Genomic DNA, 17,557 nt, shown 5'->3' on the forward strand with positions numbered 1-17,557 from the left:
GTTGCATTTGGGGTAAGGCACCATTTCTCCAGGTTCTCTTTCCCAGCTTTGCAGCTATGGCAACTGCAACAAACAGGAAGGTGACAGCAGCAAAGCGGGGCAAGCTGGAGGCCACTGGGAAGAGAACTTGTTCAAAGCAACACCAGCGCCAATAAGAGCATAACGCTCCTTTACTGTAAGGCTACCATCACCAAAGTGCTGCTGCACCCCTCTGGCCCTAAAAATAGTATGTGAGTGTGCAACACCTCTAGCCCTCATGTCCCAGGTATACCACCCCTTTGCAGCAAGATGGAGCTGAACTCCTGCACTGTGGATCCAGCACTGCGTGTACATGCACGTGGCATGAGTGAGTTTGTGCATGGGGTGTGCTCGCCCACCAGCTGTCCCCATATGCCAGTGGCCCAAACCCTGGGCATGTAGCAGCATGTGGCTGGAAAGCAGATATACGGCTGACACATTGGCTGGGAGCATATTTATTTGGGTTGGGGTCACGAGGAGAAGGGAATCGCTGCCCTGTAGGATGCGGCAGGCCAGGCCCACGAACTCTGTGCAGAAGGAGGGTGGAGAGCTGTGTTTGGACAATGTCAGTCCTTGTTATAAGGGACTGGAGGAGCTCTCTGTGGCAGAGAGCTGGAAAAGCTTCGCACAGATTGCACAAGGCTTTAAACTGCAACAGGGGAGGTTCAGACTGAACATTAGGAAAAAATTTTTCACAGAAAGAGTGGTCAGACAGTGGAATAGGCTGCCCAGGGAGGTGGTGGAGTCACCATCCCTGGATGTGTTTAAGGGTCTTTTAGGTGAGATGCTGGGGGATATGGTGTAGGGGAGAACTTTGTAGAGTAAGGCTGATGGTTGGACTCGATGATCCCAAGGGTCTTTTCCAACCTCAATGATTCTGTGATTCAGTGATTCTGTCTGGTCCCTCTGTGTTATATGTGTACACAGCTATGGTACACATGGAGTTAGGACATCCAGGAGCTAGGTGCACATCCAAGGATATTACTGTGTATTTGTGTATTGTAGGGGGGCAGGTCCACATCCAATGGATCAAGAATCCTAACATTAACGTCCGCTAGCTACATTGGCTAAGTTAGGACTCAGTGAACTGCGGTCAACATCAGCTTCCAGAGGTCCCAGGTGGGCAGAGGCTATCACTGGCTGCTGCCCGACAGGGGCACCATGTGAGGGTACCACAATGTCCCCCGGTGCTCACCCAGGCACCTTGAAGTCCTTATGGCAGAGCCCAAAACAAACGTGCCTACAAGATCACTTGCTTTTCGGTCAGCTTTAATTTCATAGCCTGGCACAGAAAGGAAATGTGAAGAAATGCACTGAAATATCTGCATGACTTCAGTGAAGAATGACAAGAGAAAGTGGAGTTATGAATGTCATATTAATTTCGGCTCATACTGACGTGTTTACTTGCAGTAGAGGCCTTACATCAGAGCAGTATTTTGAAATCAAGTGCTGCAACACCTGTAGGCTAAATGAAGTAATTTAAGGGCAAAACCACAGTCTTATCTCAAAAGTACCTTGCTTGGGTGGCTGTCACAAGGATAAGCCTGAATCTTAACTCTGTTTTTCAGTTATCCCTAATCAGAAAGTCTCAAACACTTCAGCAGCACATACTGCATTAAGATAAATTTCTAGGCCCAGGGAACTCATCTAATTATTAATTTGTGTGCAAAACACAGCCCACTGAAGAATCCCAAATCCTTGCTAGGGAACACAGTTCTCCCACACAGGATTCAGCACACTACCCCCCACCCAAGCACAAACATTTCTAATGCCTCGAGACAGAGCAGCAAAGCTTTTGAAAGCTCCTGCGTCTACAATGTTCACTGACAAGAAATCCTACCTGATTCCCCAGCAGCCCACTGGGCACTGAAAGCATCAAGTTTGCCCTTCTTTTACCCCTGGGAAGCCATGAAAGGGATTAAAGGACTCTCCCAGGGCAAGGACTTGGATGGAGCCTTCTGGCTGCTAAGCTGATGGCTTCCCTACAAGCCCACAAGGAGAAAATGTGAGAACCACTAAAACAATAAGGATGGAGGTTAATGCAACCTTATACACTACTTGGAAGGACATCCCCTGTCTTTCTTCTTGAGCAATGAGATCAACTCCTCAGCGGATTTCTCTCTGAAACCCTTGGTCCAGCTGAGCTGCACCACCAAGGCAGGACCAACACTGTCATGAGACCCTGCTTCCCACAGTGCGTGGTCCATGCCATGCATGGCTGCACAAGCTGATGTGCTCCAAATCCCAGCTATGGTGATCTTGCTCCTATTTCTGGGGCTCTTTTAAGAGGTTATGTTGCAAACATGTGCCTCTCACTCTGAGAGAGGACAATGGGACATCTCTGGACAATGGGACATCTCTGGACAATGGGAGGCTTTTCCCCAGAGCTGGTGCTGCTCTGCCTCCCAGGCGTTGCCAGAGGGGGGCCTTCACAGAGCTGGGGTCTCCCCCGGGCCAGAAACCCATGGATTGGGACAGGCTTCTCGGTGCTGTGTTCACCCACTTGCTCATGGCCCCTGTTATGGACATGTGCACCATGAGAGCGTGGCAATAGCTCTCAAGGGGGAAAGCAGGTGAATGCTTTATCTGGAATAAAGTGGTTGTTTTAATAACATAACTAGAGCAGTGTTCTCTAGGCAGCCTGGGGTGGTTTTGCTTGTTTGTTTTTCTTATATAAGTTGAAATTTATTTCATCTTCAGGATTTTATTTCCCCCCCCCCCGCCCCTGCAGCATTTACAGCTAAATGCAAGAGGGGAAGGATAAACTTGAGCCTGGGACTCTGGCTTGAAGATGTTCAGGCCTGCCAGTGAGCCACAAAACATGGGTGTTCAGTTGATGTGGGACACTGACACCGCTCCTGTACCCTAATGAAGGGTTTCTGAGGACTGTTTTATCTTAAATACCTCCTCCCTCCAGCCTCCTCCTCCTCCCGCCAGTATCCCATGTTTGTCCAGACCCCTCACTGGTCTCCTGCCCTCCTGCAGAGCTGTAGTAAGAGGCACAGGACATGTGCGAGACAAAGCTATCTTAGATATTTCTACCTGGCATAATCAAAGAGCATGCTGAATGTCAGCTACGTGCAGCAACCCATGGGGAAGGAAACCCTCCTTTCACCCATTTGTAGGGCATCCCACACCCTGAAGCGATGTGTGTGGAGCAGCACTGTTTCCCCCTGATTCAGAGCTGAACCATGGAGGCTCTTACCAGGTGCAGCAGCACCCTACACCCCCTTACGGCAATGGATCCTTTTCCTGCTGAACCTTGAGATAGACACCAAATCAGTTGAATGTCGGTCGCAGACTGGAGTTTGATAAGTAGACCAAGGGCAGTGTCTTTGCAGTGACCAAAAGCAACATGGCCTTTTAAGAACTACAGCTCTGCAAGTTTCTGGGTTTATATCAAGTGGCTTAAGATGCTCTGCAATAGCTACAGAGAGCGAGGCGTCAGGGCTACCATAGTAGTTTTACATGGATTTTTCAACACCATGGGAAACCAATGTGGTCATAGAGTGCTTCGTGGCTCTGATTTGCCTCTCTGCACTGTAAATAAAGATTAACTCATTTGCAAGCTACAGGACAAAAGGAGAGCTAAGGCTTTTTTATTTATGAAGGTGTGCTAGACCTGGCTAGGATAGGGTTAATTATCTTAATAGCAGCTCCTATGGTGCTGTGGTTTAGATTTTTAACCAAAACAACACTGATAACATACTAGAGTTTTAGCTGTGGCATTGTTTGCACAGCATTGGGGCCTTCTCTGTTTCTCACTCTGCCCCCCTCAGTGAATAGACTGGGAGTACGCAAGAGCATGGGAGGGGACACAACCAGGCAGATGACCCAAACTGACTGAAGGGATAGTCCATGCCATGTAACGTCATGCCCAGCAATGAAAAGGGAGAGAAGAGAATTTTAGTGGGGGGTTAGCAATCTTTTGCTCAGGAACTGGCTGGGCATCAGTCTACCCATGGGATGTGGTGAGTGATTGCCTTTGCATCACTTCTTTTGCTTGCTTTCTTCTTCTACTTCTTTGCTTATTGAATAATAACTTTTTTTTTTTTTTAAATCTTGACCCCCAAGTTTTCTTGCTTTTACTCTTCCTTTCTTCTTCCCCTGTCTCATTGGGGGCAGGGAGGAAGCGAGAGAGCGGGTGTGTGATGCTTAGCTGCCCACCAGGGTTAACCCACAACAGGAGGCCATGCTATAAAAAAAGGGATGCATCTGTCTGTTTTTAGCAGGGAGAAGGGTTACACTGAAGGAGGTTTCTATATCACTTCTGATTTTGGCAATAACAATGAGACACTAAAACACATACATAGCATCATTTTTATAAGGTTTTATTTAGCTAACTTAATGTAGAAGAGCAGCAAAGAAGAAAATGCTGCTGTTTCAGGTGCCTTTTTTGGGGCACAGTATCACCTGACAAAATGTCCTGTTGGCATCCTCTTTTTCTGCAGGAACCGTGACACACTGGCTCACATGACTACACCCAAAGAAATGCTCTCCAATGTGGTGCAAGCTCTGCGATACCTGGACTCCCGTCTTCCAAAGGGTAGCCATGTGATTTTAACAGGCCTGGTAGATGGCCGCTTTCTCTGGGATAACCTGCATGACAGATACCATCCTCTAGGTAAATATGAGATGTTGTGGGGTACCTCCTGGTTATCTGCCTGCTCATGTTGCTTTCTCTCCCTAAATAATTCATGAATCTGTTGACAATTTCAAGAAAATCTGACAGAGTGGAGGAGATCTGAGAAATATAAGATAGATATTGGCTGTGCAGTAGAAGTAGGAGAGCCAGCTTACCATCCCTACCGCAGGACAGGGCAGCTAGAGGGCAGACCCCAATCCTGCCTGGTTCCCCCACGAGCCTGACCCACTCAGCTCCAAACCAGGCTCAACACATACTGTGGATGTGGAAACAAGGTGTCTTGGCCCAAAATTGTGGCCAGACTGCCTGCACTTCATCCTGATTGTTGTTACAGGTGGAGCTGGAAATTTGGTGGACACCTCCACTCACAGACTGGTGGATGTCTTGGTAAAACTGGATGTGGACCAGGACAGAAAATTAAGTCAAGGGTTTGCGACAGACTGGTTAGATATTAGAGAAATAGATTTTCTGCCAGCACTGGGTGCCTGCCACCTCCTACATTAGCTACAGGTGTGACAATTGAAACCTCACTCCACGTACAGGCATGTTTTGGGGCATTCACTCAGAGTGCTTCCCATAAGGTTCTTTGTGGCAGTGTTTTCAAAGATTTGTAGGCTGTCTTTGGGAGGCTGTCATCTCAGAGTGTGCATGAAACCGTATGTCTGACCATTAACAGACCTCTTTCTCCTTGGCTTCATCCTGTGCCAAGTAGCAAGGAGGAACATCATCACAGGGGGCTGCATTCATGTGCAATGATGTGTGACGTCCAACCTTGGTTAGTCCGACAGTTGTGCCTCTGGGGTCAGTGTGGAAATCTTTCCCTGGGGATGTGAGAGGTTGTGGGGTGGGGAAGCTTGGAAGCTGGATACAGAAGCTCTTTTCTACAAGTTCATACCACCCCACAGTGGATAAAGAATGTGAAATACTTTATGCCGGTAGCAAAGAAAAGTTTTATGGAAACAGCTAAAGTAAAAGTCCCTTGTTCTCCAGTGAAGAGTGTGTACAAGGAACCATCATGGACATTCTGCCGCCAAATTTTAGACCAAAAGCATGTTCTTATTTATATTTGGGTAAAGCAATGTCTTTTGAATCTGAGTAAGTGAAAAGTTGTTGTCATCTTAGTTCTCATCAGCAAAGAGAGAGAGAAGCTAAATCACAGATGAAAATGGTAGATTACATCTTCAATGATTTTGGCAACCACTGGGTATTGGAGCTTTCAGCAGACTCTGTGCTGTGGTTTCCCCAGGGTTCCCTAGTCACTGCCAGTGTCCCCACAGTTATTTTACCCCTCAAAAATAGTTGCCTCTTCTCAGGAAGTCTGAGGTCTCCATTTCTATTCTTCATACCTTGTTACATTTTTCTCTAAGAAACACTATACTACTACCAATGAAAATGGAAAAAAAGAAAAATAAAAGAAAAATCTTATCCCTTTCAGGGCAGGAGGAGCCTGTGGTAATTATTTTTTAGTCACATAAACACATTTCTTTCCTTGAATGCATGTTTATCACAGGCATAGTTCCTCTACTGGGTATCTAATTATCAGAGACAGCACGTAGCATTTTTTGGCACAAGCCAAATCAGGAATTATTAGCTATAGGATCAGTTGGAAATTTTTCAGAAGGGCTAGTTTGCCTTGGAGGGACCCAATTAATCTTAAGCAACATGTTTTGCAGCAAGAGATCTCTTCTGGCAGATCCTCCAAGGGGTTGCGAGCAGGTTTCCCCACTTGGCTGCCAGTCAGGCACAACCAGACGTCAGTCTGGCTTTCTGCCGAAGCCCTGGTCCCCCTGACAGCCCACCCCAGGGCCCGATGCTTTCAGGCTACATGGGTTTGGGACATCCCCAACATCCAGGAGTGACACTAGATCTTTGAGGTGCCCACCTTTTGCTCCCCGGGCAGCTGATACTGCTGCTGGGTGATGGGCAGCTGTGAGATAGGCAGGAATCGCATCTATATCAGGGAGCTGCTGCGAAGCAACACGAGGAGCCTGTTTCACTTTGGAGAGATCATACTTTGCAGTTCCCAAACAAGAACAAAAATTATATATATCAGCACCACAAAGATAACAAAGCCTGATGGGATGATCAGTGTGCTACAAACTCAGAGAACTGAATGGCCATTTAATTTCCATCTTGGTGGTAGCTACCAAAGAAGCAAAAAGGTCAAGAAAATGTGTAATTTTCTCAGCAAGCCAGGCTATTGCATAGCGCAGTGAGTTTTAGGGAATGTCAGCTGGATGTTTAACTTGGTGCTTGGATTTGCTCACCCACACAAGCCTATCCACTTCCCTCTGTGACAGCAAAATTGTTCCTCCCTTTTAAGGCTAACATCTCCAAGGTAAATGCAAAACTCAGGGTATATACAGGCACCTTCAATCTTCCCTTCAGCTTTGCAAGCCCTGCATTTATTTGGGGGGGGTGAGAGAAACGTTAATGGATAAAATATCAGTCACGTACTTCAGAGATTGGCGCAGGCTGTGATGACTAACCCTGCGTGCAAGACGAATCACCCATGAAAGGCTGGAGAGGGATAAGGGAGAAGCAATAACAGCTCTGCGTGTTGTGGGGATGCAGGCACCTTAGTGGGAAGGATGCATCGGTGCCACCTCTTTTGCACCCCATCTCTGGTGGTGGGAGAGTGACTTGAGAGCAGGGATTGGGGCTCCCGGGGTGCCTCTTCCTCACTGAGGGGTCTAATGCATGCAAACGCACAGACCTGCAAAATGAAGTTACATTTGGCCATCAGGCACAAGAAGTTTCCCTCTCTGTGCTTTGCAGGGCAGCTGAACAGGGACGTCACGTACAGTCGACTTTATTCTTTCCTCGACTGCCTCCAGGTAAGGTCTCTGGCTGTAGCTTATGAGCCCCCCCTTTCCTCTCAGCCTGCTGCTAAAGCCCCACTCCCTGTGCCTGCCCAGGTGAGCCCCTGCAGCGGCTGGCTGACGCCCAACGAGACGCTCAGGAATTTGACCTCGGAGGTAAGTCTCACCAAGGCTGAAATGGGACCACCCTCTTGCACAGATGCTCTCCCAGTTTGTCCCTGTGTTTGAGGATATAAGCCTAATATCTCAAAGGCAAGACGACAACTCACTTTTTTCTTCCAAAGGCAGGGAGATACGGAAACATCCATACCCATCCTTTCAAATGCCTCTCAGGCTCTGGGAGGCAGCATGGTTAAGTTAAGGGATTCACAAACATATTCCCTTTCCAACCTCTCAGCTGCCCAAATTTATTCTCAAGGGATGTGCTCTGCCTGAGACAAAACTCTTCAGGTTCAAGGTCTTTAAGGAGAAAACATACCTGATAAGAAAGAAAAGTCTTGTGAATCAAGTAGCTGTGAGTATGAAAAGCCAACTGCACAGATATCGCTGGCAGTGGGAGCAGGCCCTGAGAGCAAGAGCCTTACCCTGTCATCATTTGGGACTTGTGCTAATCTTCTTCAGACACATTTCTGTGGATTTAATCACCAGATGGTGTGACCAAGGAGCATCCAGGCTCAGTGCAGGAATGGGAACAGACAGAACAGAGATGTATTAAAGCTCACCCTAAAAATCTGGCTGCAGAAGTGAATGTCACATAATACCAGCACTTACTCCCTTACGGTACAAGCTGATTTTTTATCCCAGCAACACCCTGCAGCCACGTAAAAGAGCCAGTAACCAAATATCGTCAAAGGTGTCGTCTCTGTGTATAGTTGTATTAATGTTTGCATTCACTAAACAAAATATATGGCCTTAATTTCACCAAGGCTTACATATGTGTTTCATTTTATGTCGTCTCCCTCGACTTCAGAGAAGGCAATTAAGCACACCCCTAAATCTTTGCAGGAATGCAGCTTATGTATTCCTACCAAAAATAGAGAACATATAGTACATGTAACCTCTGTCCATGAACAATTCATATGTCTGCAGGGTATGAATTAATCTTCTTTCTGAGCCCCTGTCTGAAACTAATTGTCTATGTTATTATCCAAACTGCACAATTTAAATATTTAGGAGCTCCTGATCTCTGTTACGGCTGTAGAAATCACACTGGATATATCAGTTAGGTAGACACTCAATGGAGGTAATTTACTCTGCTGAAAGTAAGAGCAGAATTTGGTCTGGCTAGATAAGCGTTAGCACCCACAACACAGTGGCGGGAAAGATAATGGGAGAGAGAACATTTTTATTGTACAAAAAGTTTCAGTTTTCTTTAAGAGGAATGGAAGTGACTGGGCTGCCACTCATCAAGAGGTCTCCAAACCCAAGAAATTCGCAATATTTATATAGGCATAGAGACACTACTAGAAGAGGTCTCCAGTAAAATAATCATATGCTGTATTAAACTTATAGCATCAGCTGAGGCCTCAGTGCAACCTGCAATGACGTATTGCATGGGGAGCTGGGGAGCCCAAAGGCTGGTGGTGCTCCTGCAAGTCCTTGTTAGGATGAAGAACCCCATCTCACCTCCTTTCCCCCAGCTAAAAGGGTAACATTAGCTTTCAAATTCCTGACCATGCATCAGTGACAAAAGCTGAATCCATGCAAAGCAGCGTAAGTAGCAATGATTTGTCATTAAATTGCTTGATTTTTGCAGAGAGCTTTACAACTTTCCAATGTCCTGAAAGAAATAGCAAGATCTGAGAAATTCACCAACTTTGATATTTTCTACATGGATTTCCCACTGAGACAAAGTAAGTTGCTTTTTTCCTGTCTTTCTCATGAAGCATTTAGTCAAGTGCTGGGCTGCTAATATGCTCCTCATGTTTTAGCTTTGTAATGGGAGAAGTGCAACATAGCCAGCCAGCCTAGGTGACCCTGCTGTCAGGGCTGGGGCCAAGGGGGGACTCTTAATGCCATCTACCAGCTTCCCTTGTTGGGGTAACCGTGGACCTCTGTCAAGACAAGATCCCACCATCAGCCTGGGGACCACAGCCTCCCCGCTGATCCCAGCTGCCAGCACCCACAATCCCAGTGTGCAGCACACTGGCCATTTGCACTTGGGTGGCAGGGAGTGTCAGTGGCGAGGCAACAGCAACAGCAGATGAGCCTCTGCTAAAAATGCCTCTTACTTGTCCACTACAGCTTCTCAGGCTGATTTAAAAAAAAAAAAAAATCTCAAACCTATCTCAGTCCATAGATTTGGTTTTATTTTTGATCATTACTTTTATAGCGGGTCATCTAGACTGGAGATGGCATATCTGCAGTGGTGAAGGTGGTGTCCATGAGCTGTAGTGTACTACATCACTGACCGGGCTTCATATTGCCTCCTCTGGGATGAGCAGTGCCTCAGGAAGGAGGACTTTTGTCAGACAGTTTTCCTGCCTGAATAACACAACCACCCTCTCTTAACTCACTGATTTCAAAAGCAGAAGCGCCTCTCCCAGGAAGAACTGGCTTATTTCCTATGCTTCCTTAAGCACCTACATACTATTGTAACTTTTGACTTGAAGAGCTTACGAAACTCATCCTGCTGTGATCTTAAGTGACAGTAGGTAAGCGCATTACCTAAATCACTTCCTTCCACAACTGATACTTGAAAAAAATAAAAGAACCAGAAACTGTTCCTTGTTACCGTGCTCATGAGTGGACAGTGTCCTTACGGGGCTGGGGACAGACACCTGTCCCTGGATCCCCCTCAGCTCTGCTTCCCTCATGAGATGTGCATGGGTCCAGCTTGAGGGATCACCCAGCATCAGCTCAGTTCTGTCACAAGCAGAAACACACTCACTCTTTCTTTTTAAAAAAAGGATCAGCATGGGTTGAGGAATTGAGGTGGGCAACATATTCAAGTAGTTAGTGATGGGAAGGTAGGAAAACAGCTTTTTCCCTGTATCCAGCCTGAACCTCACATGTTTCAATTTATGCCCTTTGTCTCTCCCCCTCCCACTGTGCACTGCTGTGAAGAGACCGGCCCTGTCCTCATCGCCTCCCTGTAGGCTCTTCCCCAGGGTGAACCATCCCTGTTCCTCAGCTTCCTTTCATGGTGCAGGAGTTCCAGCCCTGGCCACCTGGGGGCCCTCCCCAATAGCATGAATTTTTACGTTAACAAAATAGTATATAATAATTGGAAAGAAACCTGATCTGCATTTCCTTGCTTATATGTTCACATAGATGGTTCCATGTTGGTCTGTCTTGAAAAATTGTGCCTGAGGACTCTATTTCAAATGACAGCATGCAGACAGCTAAAACCAGAACCAAGAAGGGACAGAATCACCCTGGCTACTTCAAAATGTACATCTCTAACACCTCTCCCCATCACTGCCTGGCTGTCCCTGGAAGCATGAAGCTGCCAAAGCACCTAAGATAATTGTACAAATCTCATTTTGCAGCCAAATCTTATCAAAATTCACAAACTTATTTTATACTACATGACCCAATTCAGGAAGCTGGTTCTGGGTCTCATGCAAACTATATGGAGGAGGAGGTAAAGAAAGGAGGATGGGAGATGGAGTCTTTCTGTCCAAAACTTTATCTCGGAAAGGTGGGCTCAACTGTCGAGTTCGATATTGTAGCACAGAGCTTCAGGCTGTCCAAGTCTCTTTGCTGTTTTTGCCTCAGATACTTAATATTTAACAAGTCACTAGGATTTGGAACAAACTACCTGCTGGGTAGGCAAATTACTTTAATAAGTTAAATGACTAACTTTAGGTAATTTATTTGCTTTCACGAAATGAAACATCTTAATATAATTTGCTGTTCTTGATTACATTGCGTTAAATAAATGAGGTAAACAAAATCACACATGCACATACAAACATCAGCTCTGAAAGACACTTTGCAAAGTTTCCTGCAGCCCTGGAGCCAACGATTTGAGCTTGCCATCAGGAAAGCTGTCAGTTCGTGAGTGTGCTCAAAAGCCAGCTAAGGCTGCTGACCTACTTTTCTGGTCTCTTTCTGAAGTGAGCGCAAATCCTCCCCTAAACTCTCCAGACATCAAATATTTAGCAGCGGTTGCACATTGTGATGAGTACATCGATTTCAGGCTGGCTTGGACATATATATACACAGCAGCTCCCAGCTTTCTTGGAGTAAAATCTGAGTATGCTAGGGTTTATTCTAGATTTAGATGGACATCCAAGCTCAGATGTAGCCTTTGGCTGAAGAACATAGTGGTTCCTTTAGGAAACAGTGAAATAAATAGGGGTTGCTTGTTTTGGCTTTTTCTTGGTCTGGATGAGAGCAAGCTCTAGCCTAGGCAATAGGCACTTTTAAGACAAACTCTGGACATACTCACTTGGTGGGTATTTGTTCAACTGTTCTAGTATTTTTTGAGGTCAAGTATAATGGTCTAAATTCACCTATCTTGATATAAACCTTACTTATTTTACTTAGTCCTCTGTTATGTCTGGCATGGGAACAGTAGTCCCTCTATAAAGTAAAACACAATACACAGCCTTGCAGTCAACGTATAGCATCATATGTAAGGAGTTAAACAAGCTCAATTTGTGCATCTATATGTGCGTTCCGTTGTGTACTCTAAGGTGAATATGTGTTGTGCCCAACATATTGCAAATTTGAAACAAAAAGGTCCAGTGCCTGTGTCTTGAAACAGATTACTTAGGGTGTTGACTAAAGCATCTCAAGTAGGTTTCTATAGTCAAAGCAGGAATATCACCCTTCTGTGAATTCAGATTTAGTATGGGGACCCAGACATTGCTTTTTGACACAATAGCCAGGGTTCAACAAACAGCAGTGAGTCTACGTCAAAACTGTGGTGCTTGAATGGAGAACATTTTCCTCCTGACAGCATGCTTGCATAATGCTATTAAGAATTCTTAATCTGTCATTATAGAAGAAATTATTGAATTTACAGTCTGTTAATGCCATATCCACTAGTCTCATGTTTGATCACTCCACAGCCCTTTTGAAGAGAGAAAGCTTTTTACTTGTCTAATGGCTCTGGGGCTTACAGCACAGCATCATTTGCATTGAATGTCATGCTCATGTAATTCAAAAGGTTATTTTGTTGGACTTGAAAAAGACTGCTCAGAACAGAGGTAACTGAAAATGACAGTCTATTCCTGCACACATCAGCCCATGCAAATAGTGTGTTGCCATCTCTTTCTCTAAAAAGCACTGTTTTCTTTATCTCTTTATTTTTTTTTCACTGCTGAAGATGCAACTAAAATGGGAAATGCAAAAGTATTAAATCAGTCTTAAATAATTTACAACTTTACTTGCTACAGCATCCATCTCAGTTGTGAGGGAAAGTGAAATGTTTTACGATCATTTATGTTCAAAGCGCTTCCTTGCATAAATATTACAGAGAAAAAAATTAACAATAAAGGCTTAAATACTGCCCCGAGGAGAGGGGATTGTACACAATATTGGCTCTGACAACTTTATATGAATTATCATAATCTTCATGCAGAGCTGTCATGTGCTTAAAAATACAGTGGTGCTTTGAGGAAGAGGGGGGGTACATCTCCAGGCGGGCGCCTACGTGCTCAGCAGCGATAACCCCTCTGCTTACGTTGTTTGCAGCGGCCGAGGAATGGCGCAAGATGGGAGGTGAGCCCTGGCAGCTGATCGAACCAGTCGATGGCTTCCACCCCAGCCAGGTAAAAGCCCAGTCCCAGGAGAGGGGTGGGAGCAGGCGGGATGCCAGCGCCTCTTACTGCCCAAGGCACCCAGTCAGTAGCCGTGGGGATGCAGGTTTGGGAGATTTCTCTTTTAAAAGAGATGATGGCCTTAGCCCCAGAGCAGACATCTCCGTTTCAGCTGTCTGCACTCTGCTTGAACTCCTGCAAGGTCTTCTGCTGCTTTCTTTCACTAGTGACCAGTACCCTGGCCAAACAGGCCTTAAGCCAGAAAACCAGATCCTTGCCTCGTAGGCTGGCTACCTGCCTGCTCAAACACCCGTGGCAGTTTTGCAGGATCAGGGCAGCGATGCAGCACTGCAAAAACCTGAGAGACCCCTCCAGCCCTGCCCCTGCCCTGCAGCCTCCAAAGCCACGGGTTTCCCCATCATAGCCTGTAACAAAGCTTTCGTTTTGAAGCTGTACATTGAAATTGCTTTATGCTCTGGAGTTGCATATTCTGAAGAAACTTTCTCCCTCCTGCTTGGCCTCCAAGGACAGGTGGCAGGGGAAGGTTTACAGTCAGAAATAAATGAAAGGGAAGGAGAAGCAGCTGCTCTGCTGTAAGTCCTTGCTTGTGTTTGATAACCTAGTGTGAGGTTGCCTGGTTCCCACCATATTCACTTCAGAGTAGTTTTTCTGACTCTGTAAAAAGCATGGAGAGAGCATGTTTTACAGTCAGCTACAAACAAAGCCAACTGGTTTTCTATACACTAGTTTCAGATTTCAAACACATATGCAAAGCAAAACAGCAGCCAGCCTTCGCCATACTGCCTTGACAAAAACTGCACGAGACCTGAAATCCTGCATACAGCCTGTAGCAGCAACGGCTCGACAGCAGGCACAAAACCTGGCCGGGAAACTCCTGCCAGCCACAACGCTGTCACCCCCAGCCACTAAGACAACACGGGGTGGTGAGCAGGCCCCAAAAACAAAGAGCACTCCTGTTTCATGTGCTTTTCAATCTTGACTCTTTGGAGCAAGAATTAGGCTGGGCTACATTATGAGGGGACAAATTGCGGGAGGTGGGTGAGATGGAGAGGGACAGCAGAGCTGATATTCCATTCTCTGCCAGAGGGCTCTGCCAGGCAGCAGCTGCTCTCCATCCCATATACTTAGCAATGGGTCCAGAAGTTTCTTGCTACCTGCTGCTAGGAGGGAAACGTGCCCTCCAAGCAGACAGCTCCACTCCCACCACCCCTGCCCTGCCCAGGGGCACAGGTCTGGGCGGCAGCTGAGAGAAGGATGAGTGATGTTCCTCATTAATGTTTTTGTAGCGTGTGGTACCAGCTCTGTGCCATGGCAAGAGGAGTTTAGCAAAAGCTATTGTCTAGGGCACCACTGACTTCCTCCGCACTTGCAGCTGTGTGCTCTCCTCCACCCCAGCACGAGCGAGCCACGCAAGCAAATCCCATCGTGCCGCCCAGCCGCCGGCAATGCTGCCTGGCAGCTCCCCCTGCTCAAAAGCACGGGGTGAATTTGTGGCCCGGTTCTGTGATGTGAGCTAACACCCCACATATATTCACTCCCAATCCCCAATCACCAAATAACCTGATGCAATGCTGTCTTGCGTGCCGGGAAAGAGCAGTCCGTGGGGAAGCACTTCAAGGGGCACGTGGCAAGCGCTGATGGATTCCAGCATTTCAGCAGTTTCCACATTGACTGTGTTGTCAGTTCAGCCAAGGGAGACATGCAGGGGGAAGTCCAAAGGCAAAACACATGCTTTAGTTGCTATCTTTTATACCCGTGCTGGTCAGCTGGAGCAATGCAGTGGCTTGCTTAGCCTTGCCAAGTCAAAAGAGCCTCCTGTTCAAAGAGGGACTCCTTCACAGCAGAAATTCCTGCCTGGCTATCACATTGTACCAGGAGATAGCTGAATGAAAGCAGGAGCCCGTGGCCTGGGGATGTGGAAAAAGTGTCTGGATTTCTTGCTGCAGGCCTTTTGCAAGCAAGCAATTAGAAAAAACTTGGCAAGCGAAATGAGAGTAAAAACAGTGATGAAATGAACCCCTTTCCCAACCCTGCCATCTGGGGAAACTGTGCAATACGAAGAGTCTGGAGTGAAGAAAAGATCTTTGCATTATTTTTATGTCTTACCCCAAGGCTGGCCTGAGGCTTCTTCTAACCCCCAGCAACAGGCCACCACAAGAGCCAAGCTCGCTGGGTCACAGCATCCCATATCCCACCAGCAGCTAGAAGGTAGCACAGAGCTGAAGGAAGCAAGTATTTACCTTAAAGGGATCCTGCCTAAGCCAAAAGAAAATTACAAAAGGGCACTGAATGGCAGCTGCAAACCTACACACAGCCCCCAGAGTGCTGAGCTGCAGGATCCAGCCAAGTGCTGCCATATTTCACTCCCTTTGGATCTGGCATCCTGCAGTGGTTACAATCTCCCCCTCCTGCTGTTAGGATGACGTTAATGCTTTTATAGGTACATTTTCCCTTACAGTCAAGGTGCCAGCTGTAGATATGCCTCACTTCAAGTGAGTTATTGTCCTTCTAGGATTTATTAATTAGCCTTATCCAAACATCCACCACTTTAAATCCATTTTTCTTTTCCTGCTAGTATACAGAAGTCTGTTATCAACATACCACTATTTGGACTAAGACATAGCACTCTGCTCCAAAAGAGTGGCTCTCTTAATAAAAAGAAGGGGAAGTGTGAGCAGAGAGTGATATTTAAGAGTACACTTGAGAGAGATGATAAACAATTCACTCACTTCTCAGACTAGTTTTATTTAAAGTTTTACTTTCTACCAACACTAAAGCCTCTGGCCAGGTACAGCTTTCACATCCTATAGAGCTGCCTAGCAAGAGAGGATTGATGCCATGCAGCTCATCAAGTGAATGGGGACTCTTACTTCAACCTCTGCAGCTAGTCCCCATGCCTCACGTACAGTCTGACAAACAAAACAGATAAGACCCAGCCTGTGCATTCCTACTGAATTTTCTCTCTGACGGTCTCAAAGAACTTGAAAAATATTCAGAAATTTTTGAATTGACTAGCACTCCATAGAAAGCATAAATATTTTAGCTCTTGCCTTCAGATGCAGAGAAACTTTGGAGTTTGGGATACGAGAACCGCAGTACCCCTCTCTGCCAAAGGTGAGCTGGAAGTGTACCGTGATCCCTAGTTGTTATGATACAGCAGTGGGCAGAATAAACTGGTGTCTGATGTCAACCCCTGGATTTCACCTGCCATTTATGTGCTCTTTCATTAAAAAAAAAAAAATATCTACTGGTATAAACATGGCAGAAACAGGCATCAGCATGTATATCCAGTAGTCCAGTGGTCCAGCTAAGCAGGAAGGATGTGGGAGGGAACTGAACCTTCCTAACTGAGGCTTGCATACTTATCATTGCAAGGAGGAGGAAAAAATAAGAAAAAAGGCAACACTCCCACATCCCATTAGAGCTAGTCTATTTTTTCATGCAGAAAAAGGCTAGGTTAAGATAGTCAGGCAGGAAACACTAGCCCCCATAGTCCCCACTCCAGGCAGTATTTTTTATTTAAAAACCCTTGGAAGAAGGGATAAACACCAAGTGCTCATTTGTTTAGCCAGGCCCAGAATCACATTCCCTTACTGCAAATTTCTTGGAGGGGAAGGGAGTTTCCTGCATGTTTTATTGAGTTGCAAAACAGAAGGCTGCAAACAAAACACTCATTCTTGGCATAACTGCATTCCTCAAGTTTCAAAGCTAAAATTGGGCTCCATAAGGTTTTTTTTTCCAAAACACCCAGCTCAGGTCGTAGGTGGAGGAAATTCACACCATTTACTTTTAACACCTAAAAGCAAAGTGCATCACTCAGTCCTCCTAAGTTCCCTCTAGAGCTGTCTTTGAGACATTGTTCCCCAAAGTCCAGCTCAGTTATCCTTGGAAGAAATTTGACTTTCTCTTCTCATTGGCTATAGAGGGAGACCAGGGATTTTCTTCAGCATGTCTTCCTTACTACAAAATTTCACTGCAAATCCTTGTGTGAATGCCAGATGGCTTCAAGGACATCCCTGCTCTCTAGAACAGCTGATTGCCGTTTGGATGACAGGGCCATGCATTTCAACAGGATCCTGCATAAACAGCTTCATTTCTTGCTTTTTATGAAGTTACCAGGGAGAACACAAAAGCCCTGAGCATCACAAACTGGAACCTGAGACGCTTGGAAGATTCTTAATGATTATGTACAGGCAGAAAAGCACAGCTTGAGTGTGATTAGCTTCTCTCTTTTTTTCTTTAAGTCATAGCAAAGCACATTCCAGCCAGAAAAAAAAGAGAAAAAGCTGAAGTGACACGTATCAGATGAGTTGGGTATTTACACTTTACTGAGAAGCATG

The 17,557-nt window shown here is 46.0% G+C and overlaps 1 protein-coding gene across 1 annotated transcript in view; it reads left to right on the forward strand.

Annotated features, from left to right (window-relative positions):
- The window catches only part of AOAH (acyloxyacyl hydrolase), an 83,359-nt gene that overhangs the window by 63,631 nt on the left and 2,171 nt on the right, over positions 1-17,557 (forward strand). The window contains 5 exon segments of the mRNA XM_074858520.1: positions 4,470-4,642; positions 7,442-7,500; positions 7,582-7,641; positions 9,242-9,338; positions 13,132-13,208. Coding sequence (XP_074714621.1) covers positions 4,470-4,642; positions 7,442-7,500; positions 7,582-7,641; positions 9,242-9,338; positions 13,132-13,208 — 466 coding nt within the window.

This window comes from Strix uralensis, chromosome 1, assembly GCF_047716275.1.
Source record: "Strix uralensis isolate ZFMK-TIS-50842 chromosome 1, bStrUra1, whole genome shotgun sequence".
Taxonomy (NCBI): Eukaryota; Metazoa; Chordata; class Aves; order Strigiformes; family Strigidae; genus Strix; species Strix uralensis.